At 36.9% G+C, this 26,510-nt stretch overlaps 1 protein-coding gene across 1 annotated transcript in view; it reads right to left on the reverse strand.

Moving 5' to 3' along the window:
* GPC6 (glypican 6) overlaps window positions 1-26,510 on the reverse strand; it is a 1,088,719-nt gene that overhangs the window by 331,330 nt on the left and 730,879 nt on the right. Inside the window, exon 4 of the mRNA XM_007456378.1 lies at window positions 7,524-7,689. Within this exon, the coding sequence (XP_007456440.1) occupies window positions 7,524-7,689 (166 nt within the window). The remainder of the gene's footprint in view (window positions 1-7,523; window positions 7,690-26,510) is intronic.

The raw sequence follows: 26,510 nt of genomic DNA on the forward strand, positions 1-26,510 counted from the left end.
TTGCGGTAGGTGGGCCTCTCACTGTTGTGGCCTCTCCCGTTGCAGAGCACAGGCTCCGGACGCATAGGCCCAGCGGCCATGGCTCATGGGCCCAGCCGCTCCGCGGCATGTGGGATCCTCCCGGACTGGGGCACGAACCCGTGTCCCCTGCTTCGGCAGGCAGACTCTCAACCACTGCGCCACCAGAGAAGCCCGACACAATATTTTTAAGTGACTTACAAGTTCACAGTTTTCACAGACCATGAAGGTTCTCAAAAGTTTAAATTACTCCCAAGGACATTTATACCCATTTCCCTTTTAGAGTAACCAATGAAAACCTGTTTTTAACCATCAGAATAATTCACAGGCCCGTCTCTTCTTATCTGGCTTCTCCCCTGGTTCCTTGGAGGTTGCTCATAATAAACAATCCACAAAGAAAAGAAGATGAAAAGAATAAGATTCAAAAAGACTTTTTTAGTGTTAAAGAAACAGTCTGAGGAAAATCAAAACTAATTTCAAAAGTGACTCAAACATTAAGACACGATCAACAGTTCTACTCTTGAGATAATCATGAATTAAAGGAACTTTTAGAGCAACTGGAGATCTATTGATTCTTCTATCTAATATACTTCTATTTAAGATTTAATTATATCTATGTTAATGTAAATGTTATGTTTTTGAGAAATGAAGTCCAAGTACCCTCATTTAACACTACTGTTATTAAGATGTTTTAATAAAGTACAGCAACATTATACAAGGATTTATTATTTGGGTTAAACTAAAGATTTTCATCTTAGCTACTAATCAGGACTTTTAGAGTGATCTAAATACTTCAGGAGGTAACTTCCCCCACCCCTTTACTCTATTAAATAGGTCACCACATGAAGGACTTTTAGGTCGCAGTGGCCTTGGGACTTGGTATAAGTTTGCTGTTTGTAAACAGTCATGTGTTTTCTTTACCAATCCACTAGCTTCACCCTATCTATATTTCTTATTTTCTAGCTTCTACATCACAACGCTTTAATTCTACCTCATGTTTCTCTTATCCCCTGAAATCAGAATTGCTGAGCATGTCACCGGGCTAATGGTAGTGTCTGATTTTGGCCTGGGTTTCTGGGATCTATTTAACTTGGAATCTGTTGAATCCCATTCTAAAGAATCATCAAATGTTTTCTCTTGGCATGCCAAAAGCCAGACATCTTGTGTTATAGTTTGAACTTGAAAACATGACAGTGAAAACTATCATGTTACTAAAATCAGATGTTGATTATTAAACACAAGTACTTTTTGAAATAATTATCAAATTAAACCATTTATCTATAGGAAACCCTGAAATTGAAGTGTAAATTAAAAGCAAAAGGTAAAATCCCAAACACAAAGGCAATTCTCTAGCCACTTTGAATAATTCTGATGTGCTCTGCTTTCTCCTGGTAAACGAAATCCTTCTGTAACTGGTTCTCATAGAAATTGGAGAGCATGATAAGGCAGGAGAGGTATTTCAGTGAAATTCCCATTATAAATGGAACATTTTATATCCTAAAGAATTTTATACTTGCAAAAATAGGTATGCCATGTTACAGACCATTGGTTGGTGTCATATTATATTGTGCCATGAATTCCAACTTGAAACTCTAATTTAGAATATCATTTATAGTCATCAGTAAGTAGAAAATGGAATAACTATAATTATAAATTGTATAGAAGTTGAGTATGTGGGAACTGGAAGAGATGGATGAACAGGAGTTGGCACTGGGGATCAGGGAAACACATACTGCATACCTTAGAAGGACTGCTTGTCTATTACACCAAGGAATTTTAGGTTTGATGTGCTTTGCCTGCTTTGATCCATGGGAAAATCTGCTTGATTCAGAATGGAAATTCAAGTCCCATGAATCCCTTGAGTTGCTGATCAGTATTAGTAAGTGTTCAGAGGTCAGGAAATGCCTCCCTCTGTGTTTGCTGAATCGCCCCATACATTATACCACCCTTAAGACTTTAACCCTCTTGTGCCATAGAGAAATATTTTCATGTATGCAGAGTTCAGAAGTAAACCGCTTTCTAAACATAGGAAATTGATAACAAATGCTGCTCGTGAAAGGCTGCTGGGTACCAGCCAACTGTTTTCTTTCTTTTTTATTTTTCTCAGTGAGTAGTTAGCACTGCTTATGCATTCTGCCAGCATTACAGAGAGAACACAGCATATGATAAATGTCCATGAGAAATGAGGAATATTGAATCAATGACTATAAAAGGAAGGCAGAGTTTGGAGAGGGGTTAGATTTCAACTGATAGAAAATAAAGTCTTTCTGTTGTTTTTTTTAAAATCTTTCTTGGTGCTTCTAGGAATGCACAAGGGCAAAAGTAAGTTCTATAGCTAACAGTGAGATCAGATTGTACCATAATTGCTTTGGCTATATTGTTCCTCATTTTAAGAGTTGAGTTTCTGGCCTGTATTATTGAATAGGCTCTTGTCTTCTATATACAAAGTAGAGATGAAGAAGCCTTGAGAGCTTGCTGCTAGCTACAGTTCTTGAAATAATTTTCTATGTTTAGGGTCTAGAGGTTTTTGAAACATGGCATTTCAGGATATATCAGCCACAGTCATATCGCATTTACTACGGAATTCTTTATAACTAAAACATGTATCAGATTTATAGGATTTCATGCTTAAGAAAGTCTTTGAAAGAGGAGTATCTTATACAAACGCTTGAAATAGCTCCTTGTGTTGATTTTATATCCTTCTGAAATGCAACATCTCACAGTCCTGTACATTTTATAAAGAGATAACCCAAGTTTACTTATAAGAAACGATACATGTTTATCTAGCAACATTTCCCCCAGATAGAAAGTTGTGAATACACTAAATACCCTGAGGATAAAACAACTCTTACAGGTCCTAAGAAAGTCATCCGTGGCCCCAAATAGCCATTTATAATATGACACGAGTCCTTTGACTGACCTAACACAGCTTCCTTGTGGCTGGCTCTAATTTACAACTTGATAGCAGCTGTCACAATGAAAGAACCAGGCACATTACCTGATTTGTTTCTGCCATCCCTGCACTCATAGAGTCCATTAACAACAGGGATATGCACTTTTTAAATGACTGAATTAGTCATACTTCCATTAAAAGAGTAGACTTACAAAGTGAAACAGAACAGCCTCTTAACTGCATTCCTGTCCATTCCTCTGCCTACTTGTTTCCATTTATTCCATTCAAAGAATATATATTGAGCCCTGTTCTCAGCAGGCAGGGCCTTAGCTTCTCTACTCCAATGCTTACACCAGAGCAAGATCCATGCTAGACACTCAGCAAACATGTGCTGTATTTACGAATAAACGAGAGGATGAATGAACAGTACCCACTGCATTGTCTCTTGGCCTGGCACAGATGTGGTACTTACATTGGGTTTTCTGTTTGTGTTCTCGTGCCAGTTTTCTGTCTTGAGACTTTAGTAATTGATTGGTTTGAAAGGAGGAAGAAAGCCCAGAAAGTTTGATATCACTGGTTTGTCTGATCTACGAGTGCCCAAGGCCTAAATGCTTAAATTAAAAATACTGCTCTTCTGTCTCTCCCTCATTAGAGGGTACCAATAGACCAGAGAACTCAACCTTTTCTGGACAAAAATGAACACACATTTTTCCAAATCTTATCATTTCAAGTCAGTTGCAGTGCTGGTGGTGAGAGTTGATCATAAAACGTGTCAAAAAGAAACCAAGTATTTAAGAACCGCTGATAGATCGCGCTAGACCTATTGAAATCGTCACGGGGACTTGCTAATACTTGGGGCCTATAATGTCACAATTATATATATTACAGCTGCTCAACATCAACTATGTTTGACAATGATAATTCAATACTTATTCAATAGAATAAGTATTTTATTCTATACTTAGCAAGGTAGGGCTTCCCTGACCCCCCGGATGAGGTTAAGTTCCCCTGCTGAGGAGACACTTGGCATCCCGTGCTTCTATTTTCATAACACTTTATCACAGTTGATTATAATTAATTTAACTACATCAAATTCCCTGAGGGCAAAAAAATGTATGTGTCTAGCTTACTCAATATAATGAGTTGAATTAATATGTTAAGAGTATAAGCGTTCAGTAACTGGGATAACCTAAAAACTTAAGCTCCCATGTTGGGGAAAAACACGTTAAGGTCTCACTTTTACATGGAACTACAGAGGTCATTTTGCCTTTTACTTACAGTAGTAAGTATCCTACAGCATTTCAGTAATAAAAAAATTACAGAACAACACAGAATCCATCTTTAGTCTCACCAACATTTGCTTCCTAATACCGAAAAACCACTTTTTTTCTCCTTTCTAATTCTCAGTCCATTCTATTCTCTAGTTATAGAAGGTACCAGATGTTAGGAGGAGGCTTTCCCACATATCCTAGATTTTTAAGTAGAAGCAAGATTTATTATAGCCATATAAATGTAACTTCAGCCTTAACTTTTGTGCTCACAAGCTAGGTGTAATCTGCAACGTGGTCCCTTGTCCAACGGAAGAGTTCTTATCTGTGGAATGCTGGTATCAATGCCAAACACTCAAAAGAACCACAGGACATTACCGAAACGACTGTGTTCTGCCCACAAACCGTTTTCCCTCGGACTATGAAAATATATCCCAAATATCCTGATTTATTTTTCCCCTAGGATTAAAAAAACCAAAAAAGAAAAAAAAAAACTACAGGACCTCAGAACTGAATGGAATACCACTGGGGTTTTTACTTGAACACTTAAAACATTTCATTTTATCAGTGGAGTGCCTTTCTTTTGACATGATGCAGACACCAACTGAATTCTAAATCGTTACAAATCACTTTCAATTAATTCATAATTAAAGATGATGAGAATGTGCCACCAGTTCGATCTTTGTTTTTATTGATGGTTGCTTGCATGTCACTGTTAACATTTTAGATGACCATGTATTAAAAATGTAGAAACTAGGACATTAACGTAGCAGACAGAGACAGCACGTGCAACTGACAGCAGTAGGAGTAAAGGGTTTGATGGCAAGATGCTGGGAGCCCAAGAGTGATGGGATGCAGGTGCTAATCAGAGAGAGGGCTATTATATATAATTTTTGTTGAATTACTGATTTGCTCACTGATCTTTTGCTGCTGCATTCATGAACACTGTCATCTTGGATGTATCTGTGTAGGAAATGGACTTGGCACATTTGAATTCATGTAATAAATTCGTGAACTAACACTTCACATCTGGACAAGTATTAGTAAGAACATATTTTGCCCTATAAGTCTAGGTGGGTAGTCAATTCTCAATGCCATAGCAAAACCCAAAGAAAGAAAATTGGAAGAATTTTCTTAGAGATCTCTAGGACAAATAAAAAATGAGATAGAGGAGCAAGAGGTATGAAATATATTAAGAAGGTAGGATTACCATGAGGTTCCCTTGCAACGTATGGTACAACATCAGGTACTCCAACATAGGCTGGGTTCAAATGTTAGTTTTTTAAATGAAATGATTTTCCAGACATTCAATTTCACATCAAACTGGCATCTAGGAAACCCAGTTGATTGAAGTATAAGGATTTGTTTCACGTCAAATACCCAGCCAGGACTGAGAACAAAAAGCCAATTAAGAAGTCCTTGTTGCTCTTACAAGTTAAAAAGCTCATATTCTCATTTTTAATCATGTCCTGCTCTACTTAACAAAATCCACATGCCTACTTTCATCAATAAATTGCAAGCTGACCAAAACAGTTTAACTGTGTTATGAATTATGGCAGTTTCAACCAAACCGTATGAATAATCTTTATGATGCAAGAGTGATGATGCTATGAAGTTTTATCTGTTTTTCTAAATAGGTAAATCTTTTTAGATTTCTTGATGAGAGTACTTTTTTGGGTAACCTTAAGTTTTTTTTTATTTGTAGTTTGCATTTAATTTACAGATTTGTTTTAATTTTACCACTCTCGATTTATAAAATTGTTTTAGTTTAGGCTTTACAGATGCAAGTGACAATATGATTATATCAATATAATACATTTGAATTACTTTTTCCTTTTGAATTGAGTAGACTAATGAAGGATGAGAGTATTTTTTAATTAGCATTATTTAGGTAGCGTCTTTGCCAAAATTCATGTAAATTTATATTTTAGAAGATCAAGCTTACTTTTTAAAAAAAATTCATACTCCTTTCCAAAATCTTAGCAAAGAACAAAAATCGTAGCAAAGAATCATATCATTTTTGATTAGAAAGGTACCTTAATGATTAACTTTTAAAAAAACTCCTTCATTTCTCAAATGAGGTAACTGAAGATCATACAAAAGGATTTTGTCCTCCCGCAGAAGGGAGAGAGAAGAATACATCAATTTATTCTCTCTGTAATGATTTCTGAGATTTTGTTGGATGACTTCCATTTGGATCTACCCACTCTAAAATCTTTTTTCTAAAACTTCAAAACAGTTTTCTCTGGGCTTCCTAAGCATAATAGTGTGTCAGGTAATGGCTTTTGACACCAAGGCTGAATGCGCATTTTTGCACGGTGGGCTAAGGTTTCTTTGCATTCCGATGCATCCTTTTCCTTTCCTACCCAAATCTTAGATGTCAGAAGACTGGTTTACAGGTTTGCATAAATAACTTTGTCCCTCTGAGGCTGACGAGTGCCACTGTTACTGGCACCACTCTGCCTGTCACTATGCAATCCCAGTAAAAGCAATTGAAAGTACTTTTATTTGAAGGCTATTTGACAGAGCGGGAGAAAACACATTTACTCTTTCAAGGTCTGTGTATTTTCCTGGGAGAAGCCTGCCTATGAAATTTGTCCTTTCATCCTTGGATAGCTATTTGGGAAATATCTTTTGGCAGTGCAGACTCGTGAGTGGTTTCTGCCACTCCAGACCACAGTGGTGATTCACAGAACTTCCCTGTATCTCCCCACCTCCCTCCTTCCTCCCTTCTAAAGACAGGAAGGCTGTTTCATGCTGCTGTGCTGAAAACATTCTTCTCTAGATACTGAGGAAGAAAATCTGCATATTTTAGCAAAAATATTGAGTTATTTTCATCATGGATGTTTAAGGAAGGAATTGTTTACTAATATCTGTGACTATGTTGAGATACTACAAATAAGAAAGAGACAGTACTGTGGGCTTTTTCTTAAAACAAGATTCTTTTCTAACATGTCCCTTACTCACAGGAGCTCCCAGAAATTCAACAAGATTACTTTTATCTTCATCAGAGAGATCAGCTAATCCAGTACAGCTGGCTCGTACAATCTTTAACGGGAAAGTCTTTCACAACAGACCAGGAAGTCTTATTTTTCAGGTTTACAAAAATTAAAGAAAAATGCAATATAATATTTATAATTTGCTAAACGCTGTGTGTGCGTGCGCGCCTGTGTGTGTGTGTGTGTGTGTGTGTGTGTGTGTGTGCGCGCGCGCGCGCGCGCCTGTGTTTGTTTTAACCCTCCTAGTCTCTACAAGTCATCACCAGTTTGGACCTGCCCATCAGGTACCACGAACACCTGCTGTTCCCACACCCCTGTCCTTGGATCCGCGGAGCCGCTCCTTACCTATAAACAGATTCCACTCGGTGTCGAGATCAGCCTGATTTGCCAGGCAGCCCTTCATGACATTGAGGCAGTAGTTGTTGCATGGTCTCACCGTGGGGAGTCCCCGACAGTAAGGGCAGTACAGCATCTTCATGAGCGCACGGATGCAGCCTGGGGTCGGGCTCACCTGGAGATTGATTGAAAAGAAAAAGAAAATCAGAAATAAGAAGGATGGAAGGAGACAAAAAGAAGTGACTCATTTCCTCCTTGAAAAAAAAAAAAAGGTGAAATGGCTCCGAGAAAGCTCCAGCAGTAGGGCAGCGGGCTAAAGGAACCATCAGAATCTTAACACACCGTAGTACTTGATCTTGAAGTCAGTCAGTTCCTTGTAGATACTTCTGTTTGGCACAGTAGTAATCATTTTTCTTGAATTGTCCTTGTCAACATTTTGATATCTATGTCATTGCAATTTAGCCCTAAAACCTAGACACTGTTTCAATGAAAGAGAACATGCAATGAGATAATGCACGTGAAAGCAATTTCCAAAGTTAAAAGCCCCATAAAAATGAAGGTATTATTAAAGTTTAATGTGACACCTTTAGAAAATTTTCCAACTGGTTATTTGACCCTGTATCTAAAGGAGGTTTGCAGAAACACTTCCTTTGTCCATAACTTTTTAAAAAGGGTCAATATCAACTTGTCTGGGATTTCTGAGATCCTTTGATCCTGCTTAGAAACAATGGAACTGTCAAGGCACCCTCTTCATGAATCTGAAGCTTTGCAGTTCTGGGAACTTTGGAAGATGGATCCAGTGTTGAATGTGAAGAGAAATGCTTGCAGTAATTCAGAGGAGCTACTAATCAACTGATAATCAAGTGCTATTTACCTTGAATACGATAAGCAGTGAATACTCCTACGTTAATCAATTCTAAACCAATCAGGTCTTTTTTAGACTCATTGAAAATTCCAATTTGACTTTAAGAGGAAAGAATATTTAAAATGGTGTGGACCAAAATCAGAAAAAAATACAGAAAGCTCTTTTTCATGACTGGATATAAACATTAGTGAGGTATTTTTTTGGTTGGTTCCATATAATGTTGATCTTTAAGTTAAGTAGCTACGTGTTTCTGTTCTTGTGCTCTCCATCTGAAGACAAGCCTAACTTGTATCATTTGGATCTCCTGGAGAGTTAGAGAGTCTTAACGGACAGACCTGGGCCCCCAGGTGACAATATATGCCCAGAACATTCAGATACTTACAAAGCATAACACCAATGTAAAGGTGGGGCAGGAAAAGGTATTTCCATATAAATGGATACTTTCCACTACCATAGCTAATCTCCAGCATTTTATCCTTTACCTAGAAACCACATTTGAGGTTTCTAATGCAAGGCTTTGGTTTCTGTAACATTTTCTTAATTGCTGTATACTGTAAAAAATTAATGAATGAAACCCTCAATTAAATAGAGTTGGGAGACCAGAAGGGGGAGCTCTCAGGCCCTGCAAGGAGAGCAGAGTCCAATGGCAAGAAGAAAGACTCCTTTCCTGGCAAGGACTCAGCCAATGAAAAGCCATGGACTCTTTGTTTATCACAGCCCTCCCAACTTTCTTTTCCCTCTAAAGAAGTGCTCTCTTTCCTTTGCTAAATTGCAATTCTCTGTTGGTCCTGAATAAACCATCTTTGCTGGAGAAATATTTGGCAGTCTATTTGTTTGAGGTCAAGAATACTGACAAAGTCCCTAGTTTATTATTTCAGGAAATGAAGCAATCTATCAATCTATCTGTCTATCTATCATCTATCTATCTATCTATCTATCTATCTATCTATCTATCTATCTATCTGGGCACCGAAATCTCTGGTTGTCCTTTTGATGTTTTTCTTTTTTTGCATTTTCTTTCCAAAATTTTATGAAAATTTTCAAACATACAGACAAATTGAAAGATTTTTATAGTGAACACCCATATCCCCACTCCTAGATTCTACATTTAACGTTTTCTTACACTGATTTTTCACACATCTATCTATCCTCACCCATCCATTAATCCACCTTATTTGTAATGCATTTCAAAATAACATATTAACCTTTTGATTTTTGTTTTTCCTGGTAATTTAATGTTGGCTTTAATAAAACTGAATTAACCCGATCAACAATAAAAAGTTAGCACATTAAGTAGTCCAAATCAAATAAAGTAAAATATAACTAGCCTTTCTTTTGTTTTTAATTAAGAAAAAAACTTATTTATTTATTTTTGCCTGCGTTAGGTCTTCATTGCTGTGCGCGGGCTTTCTCCAGTTGCGTTGAGTGGGGGCTACTCTTCATTGCGGTGGCTTCTCTTTGTTGCAGAGCACGGGCTCTAGGTGTGTGGGCTTCAGTGGTTGTGGCACGCGGGCTCAGTAGTTGTGGCTTGCGGGCTCTAGAGCGCAGGCTCAGTAGTTGTGGTGCCTAGGCTTAGTTGCTCCGCGGCATGTGGGATCCTCCCAGACCAGGGCTCGAACCTGTGTCCCCTGCATTAGCAGGCAGATTCTTAACCACTGCGCCACCAGCAAAGTCCTTAACTAGCATTTCTTTATAAAACTATTTAGAGAATGTATTAGTATCCACTAATTCTAAGACATATTTTCCAACAACAAAACAAAAACGAAAAAATGAGAACAAAAGAGAGGAGTCTGGTGATTTTTCTTTTGAGCATACATCCGTGCCACCATATCTATTTATCTAATAGATATAGGATATCTAATATCTATAGGATATTTTGTTGAAAATGCCAAATTTTATCCACAATTGGGCAAAATTTTTTTTAATTTATTTTCTCTACATGTATCCTGTACCGTTCAGAGAACAGAGAGGATAACTCTGTCTGTGGAATTCCTAATTCTTATACATTCTATTATTTAGTATATGGTTGTAGTCCTACAAACCACTGTCCGTAGGGTTTTGATTTTCACAGCCTTGCAATTCCTCTCCTGACCCTGATGCCTCTCTCCAAAGACCTATCCTATTTTCACCCAAGCCGGCTAAGCTATTTCTTCCTTTGACTCTGTTGGATTTTTGATTTTCTCACCATTGGTATTATATCATGCTTTGCATCTTCTCACTAAACGTGCCAGTATAAAACCTAGGGTATTTGTCAATATTGGGGATGCAGATTTGAGATATCTTGGAGAGTGTAAACTCTTTTATCATCATTATAACCTATACCACTCTGCATAACATGCATGTCATTATAAGGTATTATGATTATGATATATAGGTACTCAATAAATGCTTTTTCAGTTGAACTCTGTAGTGTGTTTCTTGATTCCTTGGTCACGCTGATGTTCAAAGAAAAAAAGGCACAAGACAGTTTTATACATCTTAGCATTCAATTGTTGCTTTTTAATTGTTTTCAAAGGTTATTTATTGCACTAATTCCAAAGCTTTGCTCTGTGTGTGTGTGTGTGTGTGTGTGTGTATGTGTGTGTGTGTGTGTGTGTGTGTGTGTGTTGGAACTAGTACAATTTTCTCAGTCTGACGTTTCAGAAGAGTCTCCAACTCAGGGTAGCAACAAATAGTGAAAATTGAACAGCCTTAATAACCTAAAAGAACAGTGCTGTTCAAGTTAAATATGGCTCTCTCGGTACTTTGGGAAATGATATCCTTCTTGGTCAAATAAAGGGCATTTTAAGAAGAAGAAAACCGAGCGGAGGAGCAAAGTTGAAGCTTTTATGTTCACAGACCATATTTTTCGACACAACTGCATGCTTGAATTGAAATAAAAAATCACCATTTCAAATGGAAGACTTTTAGAAGTAAGCCTCTGAAAAGAAGGTTGTTTTAAATGCCAATTGTATGAAGGGCTGGTTCTATTTTTAAATGTTTAATAGTGTTTAATAATTGTGCTACAGCTACTCTTAAAAAATCTTTTAATATTGAAATCAATATAGACTCATAAGAAGCTGCAAAACCAGTGGAGTCCTGGGTACCCTTCACTCACCTTCCCTCATTGGAAACATCTCATATAGCTGTAGGACAATATCAAAATGAGGAAATTAAGGTCAATACATTGCTGCTAGTGAGTTTATAGACCTATTCAGTTTTCATGATTTTTTCAACCTGCATTCATCTGTATTTGTGTGTGTGTGTGTGTGTGTGTGTGTGTGTGTAGACACTTCTATGCAATTTAATCCTATGTATAGATTTGTGTAACCACACCACAATCGACTTACAGAACTTTTCCATCACCACAGAAGAACTCTCTTGTGTTTCCTCCACCCTACCCCTTGTCCCTATCACCAGGCAAACACTAATCTATCTGTCATCTCTATAATTTTATCATTTTAGGAATCATATATTAATACTGTGTATGTGGGCTGGCCAAAAAGTTCGTTCGGGCTTTTCCATACCATCTTACGGAAAAAGTCAAATGAACTTTTTGGCCACAACCCAATAACATTTTGAGCTCCATTTTTTTTAAACTGAGCATAATACCTTGGAGGTCCATTCAAGTTGTTTCATGTATTCACTCCTTTTTATTGCTGAGTAGTATTCCATTGTTTGGATATACCAAATTTGTTGAACTCTTCACTCACTGAAGGATACTTGGGTTGTTTCCAGTACTTTGCTATTAAGAATAAAGTTGCTATGAGCATTCATGTACAGTTTTTTTTGCACAAACATAAGTTTTCATTTATCTGGGATAAAGGCCCGAAAGCACAATTGATGGATCAGATGGTTAGTGTGTGTTTAGTTTTGTAAGAAACTGCCGCCAAATTATTTTCTAGATCAGTGCAGCATTCTACATTTCCACCAGCAATATGTGAGAGATCCAGTTTTCCTCACATCCATGCCAGTATTTGGTATTATTACTATTTTTTGTTTTAGTCATTCTAATGGGTGTATTATCTATGTTTAAATTTGTGGTGAGTTTCCTCTGAGTAATTTCCATACTAGGATTTTAATTTCAATAGGCTCTCATACGCATCAGATACAAAATCATTCACCAGCTAGTCTCTAGAAAATATGCAACATTAAAACAACAACAACAATAATTCTGAAACAATAGATACAACTGTATATTTGGCAAAACCAAAGTAAAGAAAGGAGTTCTAAAAACTCATATTTAAGGACTTCTCTGGTGGTCCAGTGGTTAAGAATCTGCCTTCCAATGCAGGGGACATGGGTTCGATCTCTGGTCAGGGAACTAAGATCCCACATGCCATGGGGCAACTAAGCCTGCACACCGTGACTAGTGAGCCCACGTGCTCTGGAGCCGGAGCACTACAACTAGGGAGCCACAACTACTGACCCCACATGCTCTGGAGCCTGCATGCCACAACTACTGAGCCCACACACTCTGGAGCCCGTGTGCCACAACTAGAGAGCCCGTGTGGTGCAACCACTGAGCCCGCGTGCTCTAGAGACCATGCCACAACTAGAGAGAAGCCCACACGCCACAACTAGAGAAGCCCATGCACTGCAACAAAAGATCCCGCATGCCACAACTAGGACCTGATGCAGCCAAGTAAGTAGATAAATAAATATTTTAAACTCTTATTTAAAATTTAGGATAGAATAAGATCTCAAAAATGTAATGCCACAAATTTGTAAATTTTGTGAACTATTAGAAAAAATTTCCTACTGAAGAAAACTGTGCTCATTTAGCAACAATAAAGACTACAATACAGCTTCAGAAACCAAATGTTGAGTGTTTTTAGTTGGTAATGTGGATTTTTGATAGTTTTGAAAAATGTAGCTGTAGCTTCCTAGATATTCAAAGTAGACTGGGAAATAAACTTAGGTAAAAGAATAAATTATAATGTTTATGAAAGTGGGGCCTACTTGGCACAAATAAAACAATGTTTTTAAGTGAAGAAAAAACAGATGATGACAACATTCCTTTTTGTATTTATTTGTGTTTTCACATAACTCTTACATGTTATCCTTCACCACTAATAATACTTTGTCAAGAATTTACAGTATTAGAGGGAAAAAAGAAAATAGTCAATGGTTCTTACTCCATTATCCTACTCCGGGAAAGATAGACAGAAGTTTGTGAGTCAACCAAGTAAGATTTCAATATGAAATCTTTGCATCATGGGTTTAGTCCTTCTGTTAACTTCTTCTGATGCTGTTTCTGTATAATGAATGACTTATAGTTGACTAGTTTCAAGGAATAATAATACGTGAGGAGCAACAATACAATTATAACAAGAGTTCCTTGTAAAATTAACTGAAAAATAAATTAAATAACATAAAAATAATTGAGCTCTTAGTTTGTGGGTTTTTTGTTGTTTGTGTTTCTTTTTTAAAAGGTAAAAAAAGCAAGATACGTTGAAACATGGCAAGGAATACAAAACGAGTCCTTAATAAATCTGTATTGGGAGGTAGGACTAAGACTTATCTACCTGGCTAACCATGTGTGTCAGGATGTTATAGCAAGTAATTCTTATGTTTTCTAAATGCAACTTGAGGCATAGCATATCCTTAGCCATATAATAGCAATTCATTTCAGGTCTTTAATATATTTAAGATTTCTGTATCTGGACCAACATTTCATGCTTTGGTGCTCACATTAAAAATTCCTAATAGTAGCCAATGTAAAATAAGATTGTCTCTTCAAGTAGTTTTTTTTTTTTTTTTTTTTTTTTTTTTTTCCTCTCACTGTTGTGGCCTCTCCCGTTGCGGAGCACAGGCTCCGGACGCGCAGGCTCAGCGGCCATGGCGTTGATCCGCGGCATGTGGGATCTTCCCGGACCAGGAATCAAACCCACGTCCCCTGCATTGGGAGGCGGACTCTCAACCACTGCGCCACCAGGGAAGGGAAGCCCCTCTTCAAGTAGTTTTAAAAAGCAAGAAAACATGTGAAAGTTATAAATCTTTACTTATACACAATGAACAAATACCTAGCAAGTGCTTGTTTCTATGGAAATCATATAGCCAAAATAATCAAATAAACATATCTGTCAGAAGACAGATATGTCTCCCAAAGACAAACAAGTTAATGTAAATGACTTATTTAACTAGGATAAATTCAAAATGTGTTTTTGAGCAACAGTAGATGCCATCCTCCACAGTTTCTAATCTGTAGTCATATTAAATGATAAGATGTTTCTACTCATCATCCTAATGTATCATGAGATTCTGAAGTGTCTTCTGAAGTCCTCAAGAATGATTAAATTACATTAAAAGTAGTTTTCATGTTAAGTACTTTTTAATTATAACCCTTTAGCAACCTATAAATTGGCTTTGTAGTAAGTTCATGAGAACGTAAATTTGTTTCTTCTTTATTCACTCATGCAACTTTCATTAATCCAACATTTATGGGGATGAATAGAGACCTTCTACCAGGGTTGGGATGTTCAGAATACATTCACTTCCAAATCAATTCAGGGAAAAAAATTATTTGTCTTCGGGAAGGGCAGTGTAAAGGGAGCCCAAAAAAGGGCATCTGGCTCAAAACTGGGAGGTAAGGATAAAGACAGGGATGGCTTCTGAAGAAAGTCAAGTAACAGATGTCTGCAAGATAAGCATGGGAGATGTGTGACATCACAGAAATGGTGGAGTAGGAAACTTCAAGCATCAGTCATTTCACTGAAGTAACCATGAAACTAGTAAAACCTGACAGAATCAACTTTATTGAAACTCTGGAGTCTAATTAAAAAAAAAAAAAAACCAGCAACTAGGAGGGTGCTTAATAATAAAATAATGAGATGGCTAAATATCAGTTAAATTGCATTGCCAAATCTCAAGGCTCAGGAAATTTATAAAGATTGCATTCATATAAAGTATCCCCTCTGACCACAGCAGAATAAAACTGGAAATCAATATAAGAAGGAAAACTGGAAAATTCACAAATATGTGGAAATTAAGCCACACACACCAATACAATCAAGAGGTTAAAGAAGAAATCATTAGGGAAATTAGAAAATAATTAGCTAAATAAAAATGAAAACACAACATGCAAAAAATTATAGCCACAAATGTCTACATTAAAAGAGAATATCTCAAATCAATAACCTAATGTTATACCTTAAGGAGCTAGAAAAATAAGAGCAGACTAAAACCAAAGTTAGCAAAAGGAAGGAAATAATAAAGATTAGAGTGGAGATAAACAAAATGTTGGTTTCACTTTACTCTTTTTTTTTTCTAGTTCCTTAAGGTATAACATTAGGTTATTCTTTTCTTTTCTTATTTATTTATGTAATTTCTATAGCAGGTTCTCATTAGTTGTCCATTTTATACATATTAGTGTATACATGTCAGTCCCAATCTCCCAATTCATCACACCACCACCACCCCCTATCCCAACCATTTTCCTCCCTTAGTGTCCATACGTTTGTTCTCTACATCTGTGTCTCATTTTCTGCCCTGCAAACCGGTTCACCTGTACCATTTTTCTAGGTTCCACATTTATGCATTAATATACAATACTTGTTTTTCTCTTTCTGACTTACTTCAATCTGTATGACAGTCTCTAGATCCATCCACGTCTCTACAAATGAGCAAATTTTGTCCCTTTTTATGGCTGAGTAATATTCCACTGTATATATGTACCACATCTTCTTTAACCATTCGTCTGTCAATGGGCATTTAGGTTGCTTCCATGTCCTGGCTATTGTAAATAGAGCTGCAATGAACATTTTGGTACATGACTCTTTTTGAATTTTGGTTTTCTCAGGGTATATGCCCAGTAGTGGGATTGCTGGATCATATGGTAATTCTATTTTTAGTTTTTTAAGGAACCTCCATACTGTTCTCCATAGTGGCTGTATCAATTTACATTCCTTCCAACAGTGTAAGAGGGTTCCCTTTTCTCCACACCCTCTCCAGCATTTGTTGTTTGTAGATTTTCTGATGATGCCCATTCTAATTGGTGTGAGATGGTACCTCATTGTAGTTTTGATCTGCATCTTGCTAATAATTAGTGATGTTGAGCAGCTTTTCATGTGCTTCTTGGCCATCATTATGTCTTCTTTGGAAAAGTGTCTATTTAGGTCTTCTGGCCATTTTTGGATTGGGTTGTTTGTTTTATTAATATTGAGCTGCATGAGCTGTTTATATATTTTGGAGATTAATCTCTTGCCCACTGATTCATTTGCAAATATTTTCTCCAAATCTGAGGGTTGTCTTTTCGTCTTGTTTGTAGTTTCCTTTGCTGTGCAAAAGCTTTGAAGTTTCATTAGGTCCCATTTGCTTATTTTTGTTTTTATTTCCATTACTCTAGGAGGTGGATCAGAAAAGATCTTGCTGTGATTTATGTCAAAGGGTGTTCTTCCTATGTTTTCCTCTAAGAGTTTTATAGTGTCCGGTCTTACATTTAGGTCTCTAATCCATTTTGACTTTATTTTTGTGTATGGTGTTAGGGAATGTTCTAATTTCATTCTTTTACATGTAGCTGTCCAGTTTTCCCAGCACCATTTATTGAAGAGACTGTCTTTTCTCCATTGTATATCCTTGCCTCCTTTGTCATAGATTAGTTGACCATAGGTGCGTGGGTTTATCTCTGGGCTCTCTATCCTGTTCCATTGATCTATATTTCTGTTTTTGTGCCAGAACCATATTGTCTCGATTACTGTAGCTTGTAGTGTAGTCTGAAGTCAGGGAGTCTGATTCCTCCAGCTCTGTTTTTTTCCCCTAGAGACCACTTTGGCTATTCGGGGTCTTTTTTGTCTCCATACAAATTTTGAGAATCTTTGTTCTAGTTCTGTAAAAACTGCCTTTGGTAATTTGATAGGGATTGCATTGAATCTGTAGATTGATTTAGGTAGTATAGTCATTTTCACAATATTGATTCTTCCAATCCAAGAACATGGTATATCTCTTCATCTGTTTGTATCATCTTTAATTTCTTTCATCAGTGCCTTATAGTTTTCTACATACAGGTCTTTTTTCTCCCTAGGTAGGTTTATTCATAGGCATTTTATTATTTTTGTTGCAATGGTAAATGGGAGTATTTCCTTATTTCTCTTTCAGATTTTTCATCATTAGTGTATAGAATGCAAGAGATTTCTGTGCATTAATTTTGTATCCTGCAACTTTACCAAATTCATTGATTAGCTCTAGTAGTTTTCTGGTAGCATCTTTAGGATTTTCTATCTATAGTATCCTATCATCTGCAAATAGTGACAGTTTTACTTTTCTTTCCCAATTTGTACTCCTTTTTTTTTCTTTTTCTTCTCTGATTACCGTGGCTAGGACTTCCAAAACTATGTTGAATAATAGTGGTGAGAGTGGACATCCTTGTCTTGTTCCTGATCTTAGAGGAAATGCATTCAGTTTTTCACCATTGAGAATGATGTTTGCTGTGGGTTTGTTGTATATGGCCTTTATTATGTTGAGGTAGGTTCCCTCTATGCCCACTTTCTGGAGAGTTTTTATCATAAATGGGTGTTGAATTTTGTCAAAAGCGTTTTCTGCATCTATTGAGATGATCATATGGTTTTTCTGCTTCAATTTGTTAATACAGTGTATCACATTGATTGATTTGCATGTATTGAAGAATCCTTGCATTCCTGGGATAAATCCCACTTGATCGTGGTGTATGATCCTTTTAATGTGCTGTTGGATTCTGTTTGCTAGTATTTTGTTGAGGATTTTTGCATCTATATTCATCAGTGATACTGGTCTGTAATTTTCATTTTTTGTAATATCTTTGTCTGGTTTTGGTATCAGTGTGATGGTGGCCTCATAGAATGAGTTGGGAGTGTTCCTTCCTCTGCAATTTTTTGGAAGAGTTTGAGAAGGATGGGTGTTAGCTCTTCTCTAAATGTTTGATAGAATTCACCTGTGAAGCCATCTGGTCCTGGACTTCTGTTTGTTGCAAGATTTTTAATTACAGTTTCAATTTCATTACTTGTGATTGGTCTGTTCATATTTTCTATTTCTTCCTGGTTCAGTCTTGGAAGTTTATACCTTTCTAAGAATTTGTCCATTTCTTCCAGGTTGTCCATTTTATTGGCATGGAGTTGCCTGTAGTAGTCTCTTAGGATGCTTTGTATTTCTGCAGTGTCTGTTGTAACTTCTCAGTTTTCATTTCTAATTTTATTGATTTGAGTCCTCTCCCTCTTTTTCTTGATGAGTCTGGCTAATGGTGTATCAATTTTGTTTATCTTCTCAAAAAAACCGCTTTTAGTTTTATTGATCTTTGCTATTGTTTTCTTTGTTTCTATTTCATTTATTTCTGCTCTGATCTTTATGATTTCTTTCCTTATACTAACTTTGAGTTTTGTTTGTTTTTCTATCTCTAGTTCCTTTAGGTGTAAGGTTAGATTGTTTATTTGAGATGTTTGTTCAGTTTCTTGAGGTAGGACTGTATTGCTATAAACTTCCCTCTTAGAACTGCTTTTGCTGAATCCCATAGGTTTTGGATGGTCATGTTTTCATTGTCATTTGTCTCTAGGATTTTTTTGATTCCCTCTTTGATTTCTTCAGTGATCTCTTGGTTATTTAGTAACGTATTGTTTAGTCTCCATGTGTTTGTGTTTTTTACTTTTTTTTCCCTGTAACTGATTTCTAATCTCAGAGCATTGTGGTCAGAAAACCTGCTTGATATGATTTCAATTTTCTTAAATTTACTGAGGCTTGATTTGTGACCCAAGATGTGACCTATCCTGGAGAACGTTCTGTGCGCACTTGAGAAGGAAGTGTAATCTGCTGTTTTTGGATGGAATGTCCTATAAATATCAATTAAATATATCTGGTCTATTGTGTCATTTAAAGCTTGTGTTTCCTTACTAACTTTTTGTTTGGATGATCTGTCTATTGGTGTTAGTGAGGTGTTAAAGTCCCCCACTATTATTGTGTTAATGTTGATTTCCTCTTTTACAGCTGTTAGCAGTTGCCTTATGTATTGAGGTGCTCCTATGTTGGATGCATATATATTTATAATTGTTATATCTTCTTCTTGGATTGATCCCTTGATCATTATGTAGTGTCCTTCCTTGTCTCTTGTAACATTCTTTATTTTAAAGTCTATTTTATCTGGTATGAATATTGCTACTCCAGCTTTCTTTTGATTTCCATTTGTATGGAATATCTTTTTCCATCCCCTCACTTTCAGTCTGTATGTGTCCCTAGGTCTGAAGTGGGTCTCTTGAAGACAGCATATGTATGGGTCTTGTTTTTGTATCCATTCAGCAAGCCTGTGTCTTTCGGCTGGAGCATTTAACACATTCACGTTTAAGGTAATTATCAATATATATGTTCCTATTACCATTTTCTTAATTGTTTGGGGTTTGTTTTTGTGGGTCCTTTTCTACTCTTGTGTTTCCCACTTAGAGAAGTTCCTTTAGCATTTGTTGTAGAGCTGGTTTGGTGGTGCTGAATTCTCTTAGCTTTTGCCTGTCTGTAAAGCTTTTGATTTCTCCATTGAGCCTAAATGAGATCCTTGCTGGGTAGAGCAATTTTGGTTGTAGGTTCTTCCCTTTCATCACTTTAAATATGTCATGCCACTCCCTTCTGGCTTGTAGAGTTTCTGCCAAGATATCAGCTGGCAGCCTTTTGGGAGTCCCCTTGTATGTTGTCATTTTTCCCTTGCTGCTTTCAATAATTTTTCTTTGTCTTTAAGTTTTGCCAATATGATTACTATGTGTGTTGGCATGTTTCTCCTTGGGTTTATCCTGTATGGGACTCTCTGTGCTTCCCGGACTTGGGTGGCTATTTCCTTTCCACGTTAAGGAAGTTTTCAACTATAATCTCTTCAAATATTTTCTCAGGTCCTTTCTCTCTCTCTTCTCCTTCTGGGACCCCTATAATGCGAATGTTGTTGCATTTAATGTTGTCCCAGAGGTCTCTTAGGCTGTCTTCATTTCTTTTCATTCTTTTTTCTTTATTCTGTTCTGCAGCAGTGAATTCCACCATTCTGTCTTTCAGGTCACTTAACCGTTCTTCTGCCTCAGTTATTCTGCTGTTGATTCCTTCTAGTGTATTTTTCATTTCAGTTATTGTGTTGTTCATCTCTGTTTGTTTGTTCTTTAACTCTTCTAGGTCTTTGTTAAACATTTCTTGCATCTTCTCGATCTTTGCCTCCATTCTTTTTCCAGCATCCTGGATCATCTTCACTATCATTATTCTGAATTTTTTTTATGGAAGGTTGTCTATCTCCACTTCATTTAGTTGTTTTTCTGGGGTTTTATCTTGTTCCTTCATCTGGTACATAGCCCTCTGCCTTTTCATCTCGTTTATCTTCCTGTGAATGTGGTTTTAGCTCCACAGGCTGCAGGATTGTAGTTCTTCTTGCTTCTGCTCTCTGCCCTCTGTGTTTTCCACTTTCTCTTTTCTGGAACAACTTATTGATAAGAGGGTTTATCTGTCTTTTTTAAAGGCAGGCAGAACTCATCTGTGAGCTTCCAGGACCTGCTAGTGTTAGATGGTCTGCTGCAGAGGCAGGGGGTGGCTGTGGCTCACCACAGGGACAAGGACACTGGCAGCAAAAATTCTGGGAAGTACTCCTTGGCATGAGCCCTCCCAGAGTCCACTAGTAGCCTCACCAAAGAGCCTGTATGTTAGGTTATTGATTAGAGATCTTTCTTCTCCCAGAAGCGGGGAGAGAGGCATGGGATAGTCTCTCCCTCTGAGCCTCTAGAAAGAATCAATTCTGCTGACACCTTAGCCTCAAATTTCTAGCTTACTGAACTGTGAGAGAATAAAATTCTGTTGTTTTAAATCACTAAAATTTGTGGTACTATGTTACGGTAGCCCTAGGAAACTAATTCATACACCAACAAATTAAATAACCTTGATGAAATGGACAAATTCCTAGAAACACACAACCTACAAAGACTGAATCATGAAAACAAGAAATATGACTAGACCTAAAACAAGTAAAGAGATTGAATTGGTAATCAAAAGACTCCCAACTTGGCTTCCCTGGTGGCGCAGTGGTTGAGAGTCCGCCTGCCAATGCGGGGGACACGGGTTCGTGCCCCAGTTTGGGAAGATCCCGCGTGCCGCGGAGCAGCTGGGCCTGCACGTCCGGAGCCTGTGCTCCACAACAGTGAGAGGCCCGCGTACCGCAAAAAAAAAAAAAAAAAAAAAAGACTCCCAACATAGAAAAACCCTGAAACAGATGCCTTGACTGGTGAATTCTACCAAACATTTAAGGAAGAATTAGTAAAAATCTTTCTTCAACTCTTCCCAAAAATAGAAGGTGAGGGAATATTTCCTAACTCATTCTAAGAGACCAGCATTACCTGATACCAAAGCCAGACAAAGACGTAATAAGGAAAGAAAAGTATAGACCAATACCCCTTTGAAATGTAAATTAAAAATTCTCAACAAAATACCAGCAAACTGAATCCATGTTAAAACGATTATAAACCATGACCAAGTGGAATTTATCCCAGTAATGCAAGGGAAGTTCATCATAAGAGAATCAATCAATATAATACACCATATTCATAGAATAAAAGAAAACTCACACACAATTATCTCAACTGATGCAGAAGAAGCCTTTGACAAAATTCACCACTCTTTCATGATACATACTTACAGAAAAGTAGGAACAGAAGGAAACTTCCTAAATGTGATGAAGGGAATTTATAAAAATCCACATTTGACATCATACTTGATGGTGAAAGATTGAAAGATTTCTCCCTAAGATGAGGAACAAGACAAGGAGGCCTGCTTTCACCTCTGCTGTTCAAGATTGTATTAAAAATTCTAGCTATAGTCACTAGGCAAGACAAAGAAGTAAAAGTTATCCAAATTGAAAAGGAAGAATTAAAACTGTATTTATTCACAGGTGACATGATCATACATACAGGAAATCCCAAATAACTCACAAGAAGTTACTAGAGCTAATAAATGAATTCAGCAAAGTTATAGGGTACAAGATCAACACAGAAACATCCAATGAATTTGTATACACTAGCAATGAACAATCTAAAAAGGAAATTAAGAATATTCCGTTTACAACACTATTCAAAGAATAAAATACCTAGGTATAAATTTAACCAAGGAAGTGATAGTATTTTACATCGAAAACTATAAAACATTGCTGAAAGAAATTAAAGAAGACCTAAACACATGGAAAGATATCCTGTGTTCATGTATTGGAAGACAATATTGTTAATATAGCAATACTACTCAAAGTAATTTAGATTCACTGCAAACCTTATCAAAATTCCAACAGTTTTTCCTGGTAAAAATGGAAAAGCCGATCTTCAGATTCTTAGAGAAATGCAAGGGACCCACATAGCCAAAATAATCTTGAAAAAGAAGGAACAGATTTGTAGTACTTACACTTCCTGATTTCAAAACTTACCACAACTTACTACAGAGTTTAGGTAATCAAAACATTGTGGTACTCTCCAGCAATCCCACTCCTGGGTATTTATTCAAAAGAATTGAAAACAGGTTCTGGAAGAGGTATTTGCACTCCATGTTTATTGCAGCATTATTACCATAACCAAGAGGTGGAAACAACCTAAATGTCCATGGCCTGATGAATAAATAAAGAAAATGCAGTGTATACATGCAATGGACTATTACTCAGCCTGAAAAAAGAGAAGGAAATCCTGCAGTATGCAACAACATGGATGATCCTTGAGAACATTATGCTGTGTGAAGTAAGCCAGTCACAGAAGGACAAGTACTACTTGATTTCACTTACGTGAGGTATCTAAAATAGTCAAAGTCATAGCAGCAGAAAGCAGAACAGTAATCACGGGGGTTCTGATGGGGAGACGGAGATGAGGGGTTGTCGTTCAATGGATATAGCGCTTCAATCATGCAAGATGAAAAAGTTCTAGAGATCTGCTGTATAACAATGGCATGCAGTTAACAATGCTGTATTGAACATTTAAAAATTTAAGAGGGTAGATCTCGTGTGTTTTCCGTGTTTTCTTCACAATAATAAATAATAATAAAGACAACACCTTGCTACTGGCATAAGGATAGACCTACAGATCAGTGAAATCGAGTTGAAAGACCAGAAATAAACACTTGTATTCAGGGCCAATTGATTTTCACAAGGGTGGGAAAATCATTCAACGGGGCAAGAACAGTCTCTTCAACAAATTGGGACAACTGGATATCCTGATACAAAACAATGAGGTTGGACCTTAACCTCATACCATGCACAAAAATTTCTCAAAATGGATCCAGTGGCCTAAATATGAGCAAAAATCTATAAACTCTTGGAAGAAAAACACATGGGATAAATCTTCATGACCGTGGATTTGGCAACAGATTCTTAGATATGACACCAAAAGAAAACAGTAAACTGGAATTCATTAAAATGATGCTTTTGTTCATCAAAGGACATCATCAAGAAAGTGAAAAGACAACCTACAAATGGGAGGAAATATTTGCAAATCATATATCTGTATGCAGAAAAAAATATATATATACAGAACTCTTACAACTCAATAACAAGAAGACAAACAACTCAATTAAAAATTTGGCAAAAAAACAAAAAAATTGGCAAGGGACTTGAATAGATGTTTCTCCAAAGAAGATATGCAAATGGCTAACAAGTTCATGAAAAGATGTTCAACATCATTAATCACTAACTAATGAACTCAAATCAAAATGAGGTATCACTCACACCTGTAGGATGACTATAATAAAAAAGACAGACAATAACAAGTGATACAGATGTGGAGAAACTGGAATCCTTAAATATATTATAGCTGATGGGAATGTATAATGACAGCCACTTTGGAAACACAGAACTACCATATGAATCAGCAATTCTATTCCTGGTTATATATTCAAGAGAAATGAAAATATATACCACATAAAAGTTTGTATGTAAATGTGTATATTGATAGAAGCATCATTCACAATAGGCAAAACCTGGAAGCAATCCAAATGTCCATCAATTGATGGATGGATAAACTAAACATAGTATATCCATACAAAGAAATGTTGTTCATCAATTAAAAGAAATGAAATTCTGACACATGCTGCATCATGGATGAACTCTGAAACAACATTATGCTACATGACAGAAGCAGTCATAGAAGACCTTGTACTGTATGATTCCATTTATATACATAATGCCCCAAATAGGCAAATCCATAGAGACAGAAAGTAGGTTAATGGTTGTCAGAGGCTGGGGTGAGAGAGTGGGAGAAGCAGGGGTGAAGGATGGAGACTGACTGCTAATAGGTACACATTTTTTTTTAAAAGATTATTATTTATTTCTTTTTCTTTTTTTTCCTTTTTTTTGAGTACAATTGCTTTACAGTGTTGTGTTAGTTTCTGCAGCACAGCAAAGTGAATCAGCCATATGCATACACACATCCCCTCCCTCTTGGAATCCCTCCCCTGACATCCCGCCCAACTAGGCCATCATAGAGCACCAAGCTGAGCTCCCTGTGCTACACAGCAGGTTCCCACTGGCTATCTATTTTACACATGGTAGTGTATTTATGTCAAACCTAATCTCCCAATTCATCCTACACTCCCCTTGCCCCCATGTCCACATGTCCATTCTCTCCATCTGCCTCTCTATTCCTGCTCAAATTGGGTCATTTATTGAGACGTGGATGGACCTAGAGTCTGTCATACAGAGTGAAGTAAGTCAGAAAGAGAAAAACAAGTATCGTATATTAATGCATATATGTGGAATCCACATTTTCTTTTTGTGTTATGAAAATGTTCTAAAATTAGATTACAGAAACAATAATGGTTGCCCAACACTGTCGGTAAATGTACTAAATACCATTGACATTTACACTTTAAATGAGTAAACTTTATGCTATGTAAACTGTATCTCAATAAAGCTGTGTGAAAACAGAGATAAAAGTACCTTTAACAGATAAATTCCTACTACCATATTTGCAAGTTTTTTTTTTTTTTTTTTTTTTTTCCTTGCGTTATGCGGGCCTCTCACTGTTGTGGCCTCTCCCATTTGCGGAGCACAGGCTCCGGACGCGCAGGCTCAGCGGCCATGGCTCACGGGCCCAGCCGCTCCGCGGCATGTGGGATCTTCCCGAAACGGGGCACGAACCCGCGTCTCCTGCATCGGCAGGCGGACTCTCAAGCACTGCGCCACCAGGGAAGCCCATATTTGCAAGTTTTAAAGGAATTAAAGAGTTAGAGACAATTTTTTATCACTAACAAGACGCTTAATTTAGCCATGTAGTTATATATAAAAATATTTAAATAATATTATCCTTGAATTACAGATACCAGAATTAGTTTGATGTGCATGACCATAATGATATTTTAACACTTTCTCTTGAGAAGTCAACTTTTATTTCAGCTGTTGCTTAATGGTGGCCTGGCAGAGATGAATTTTTGTGCATGCAAACAGAAAACCTTTGGGTCTTCCAGTTCAGTTTGAATGTTGATTAAAATGTGTATGCTCTAAAACTATCTCTGTCCATCTTGTACCACTGAGAAAGAAAAAGACAGTAAACAATTACGAATTGCAAAACAGAGCTTGAAGGAAAAATGTTCCCTACCTGATGACAAATGTTTATAGTGCCACTGTGATAAAAATTCAGTCTATTTTTAACAATGTAATTTACCTATTATCTAGAAGCCTCCTCAGAAAAGCATGAGGCTTATGAAGCATTTGCCAGCCATGAAATGATGACGGAACTTGCTGGGTCTGGGAGAAAAGAAATAGATACAATTTGCATACCTAATAACCATAACTGCAAAATTTCCAAAGTCAAGTTTAAGTAACATCAGTGCTGTGGAACGGAACCAGGCCATGGGAAGTAAGGTGAGTTAAGGTCTATATCAGTTTTTGCCAGCCCTGTTAGGGCTTGTCAGATTATGACAAATTCAATGCTACCTAGCTCCAGTTCGTATATTTAATTTTATGCCTTAAAACGTAAATAAAACTGCCAGAGAAGTAAGTAAATGTATGTTATTTTTCACTTTGGAATAGCTCCAAATAGCACTTAAATAAATTATGCACACACACATACACACACGAATGAATATTTTTCACCCATTAGAATAAACTAGCTCTTTCCACTAAATTCATATTTCGGAGGGCTTCTAATGTGTTTACCCAATAGGACACAACATCATTTCAATTTTACCTCGCTCTATCATTATGAGGTCTT

The sequence above is a fragment of the Lipotes vexillifer genome, unplaced genomic scaffold (genome assembly GCF_000442215.2).
Source record: "Lipotes vexillifer unplaced genomic scaffold, Lipotes_vexillifer_v1.1 scaffold154, whole genome shotgun sequence".
Lineage (NCBI taxonomy): Eukaryota > Metazoa > Chordata > Mammalia > Artiodactyla > Lipotidae > Lipotes > Lipotes vexillifer.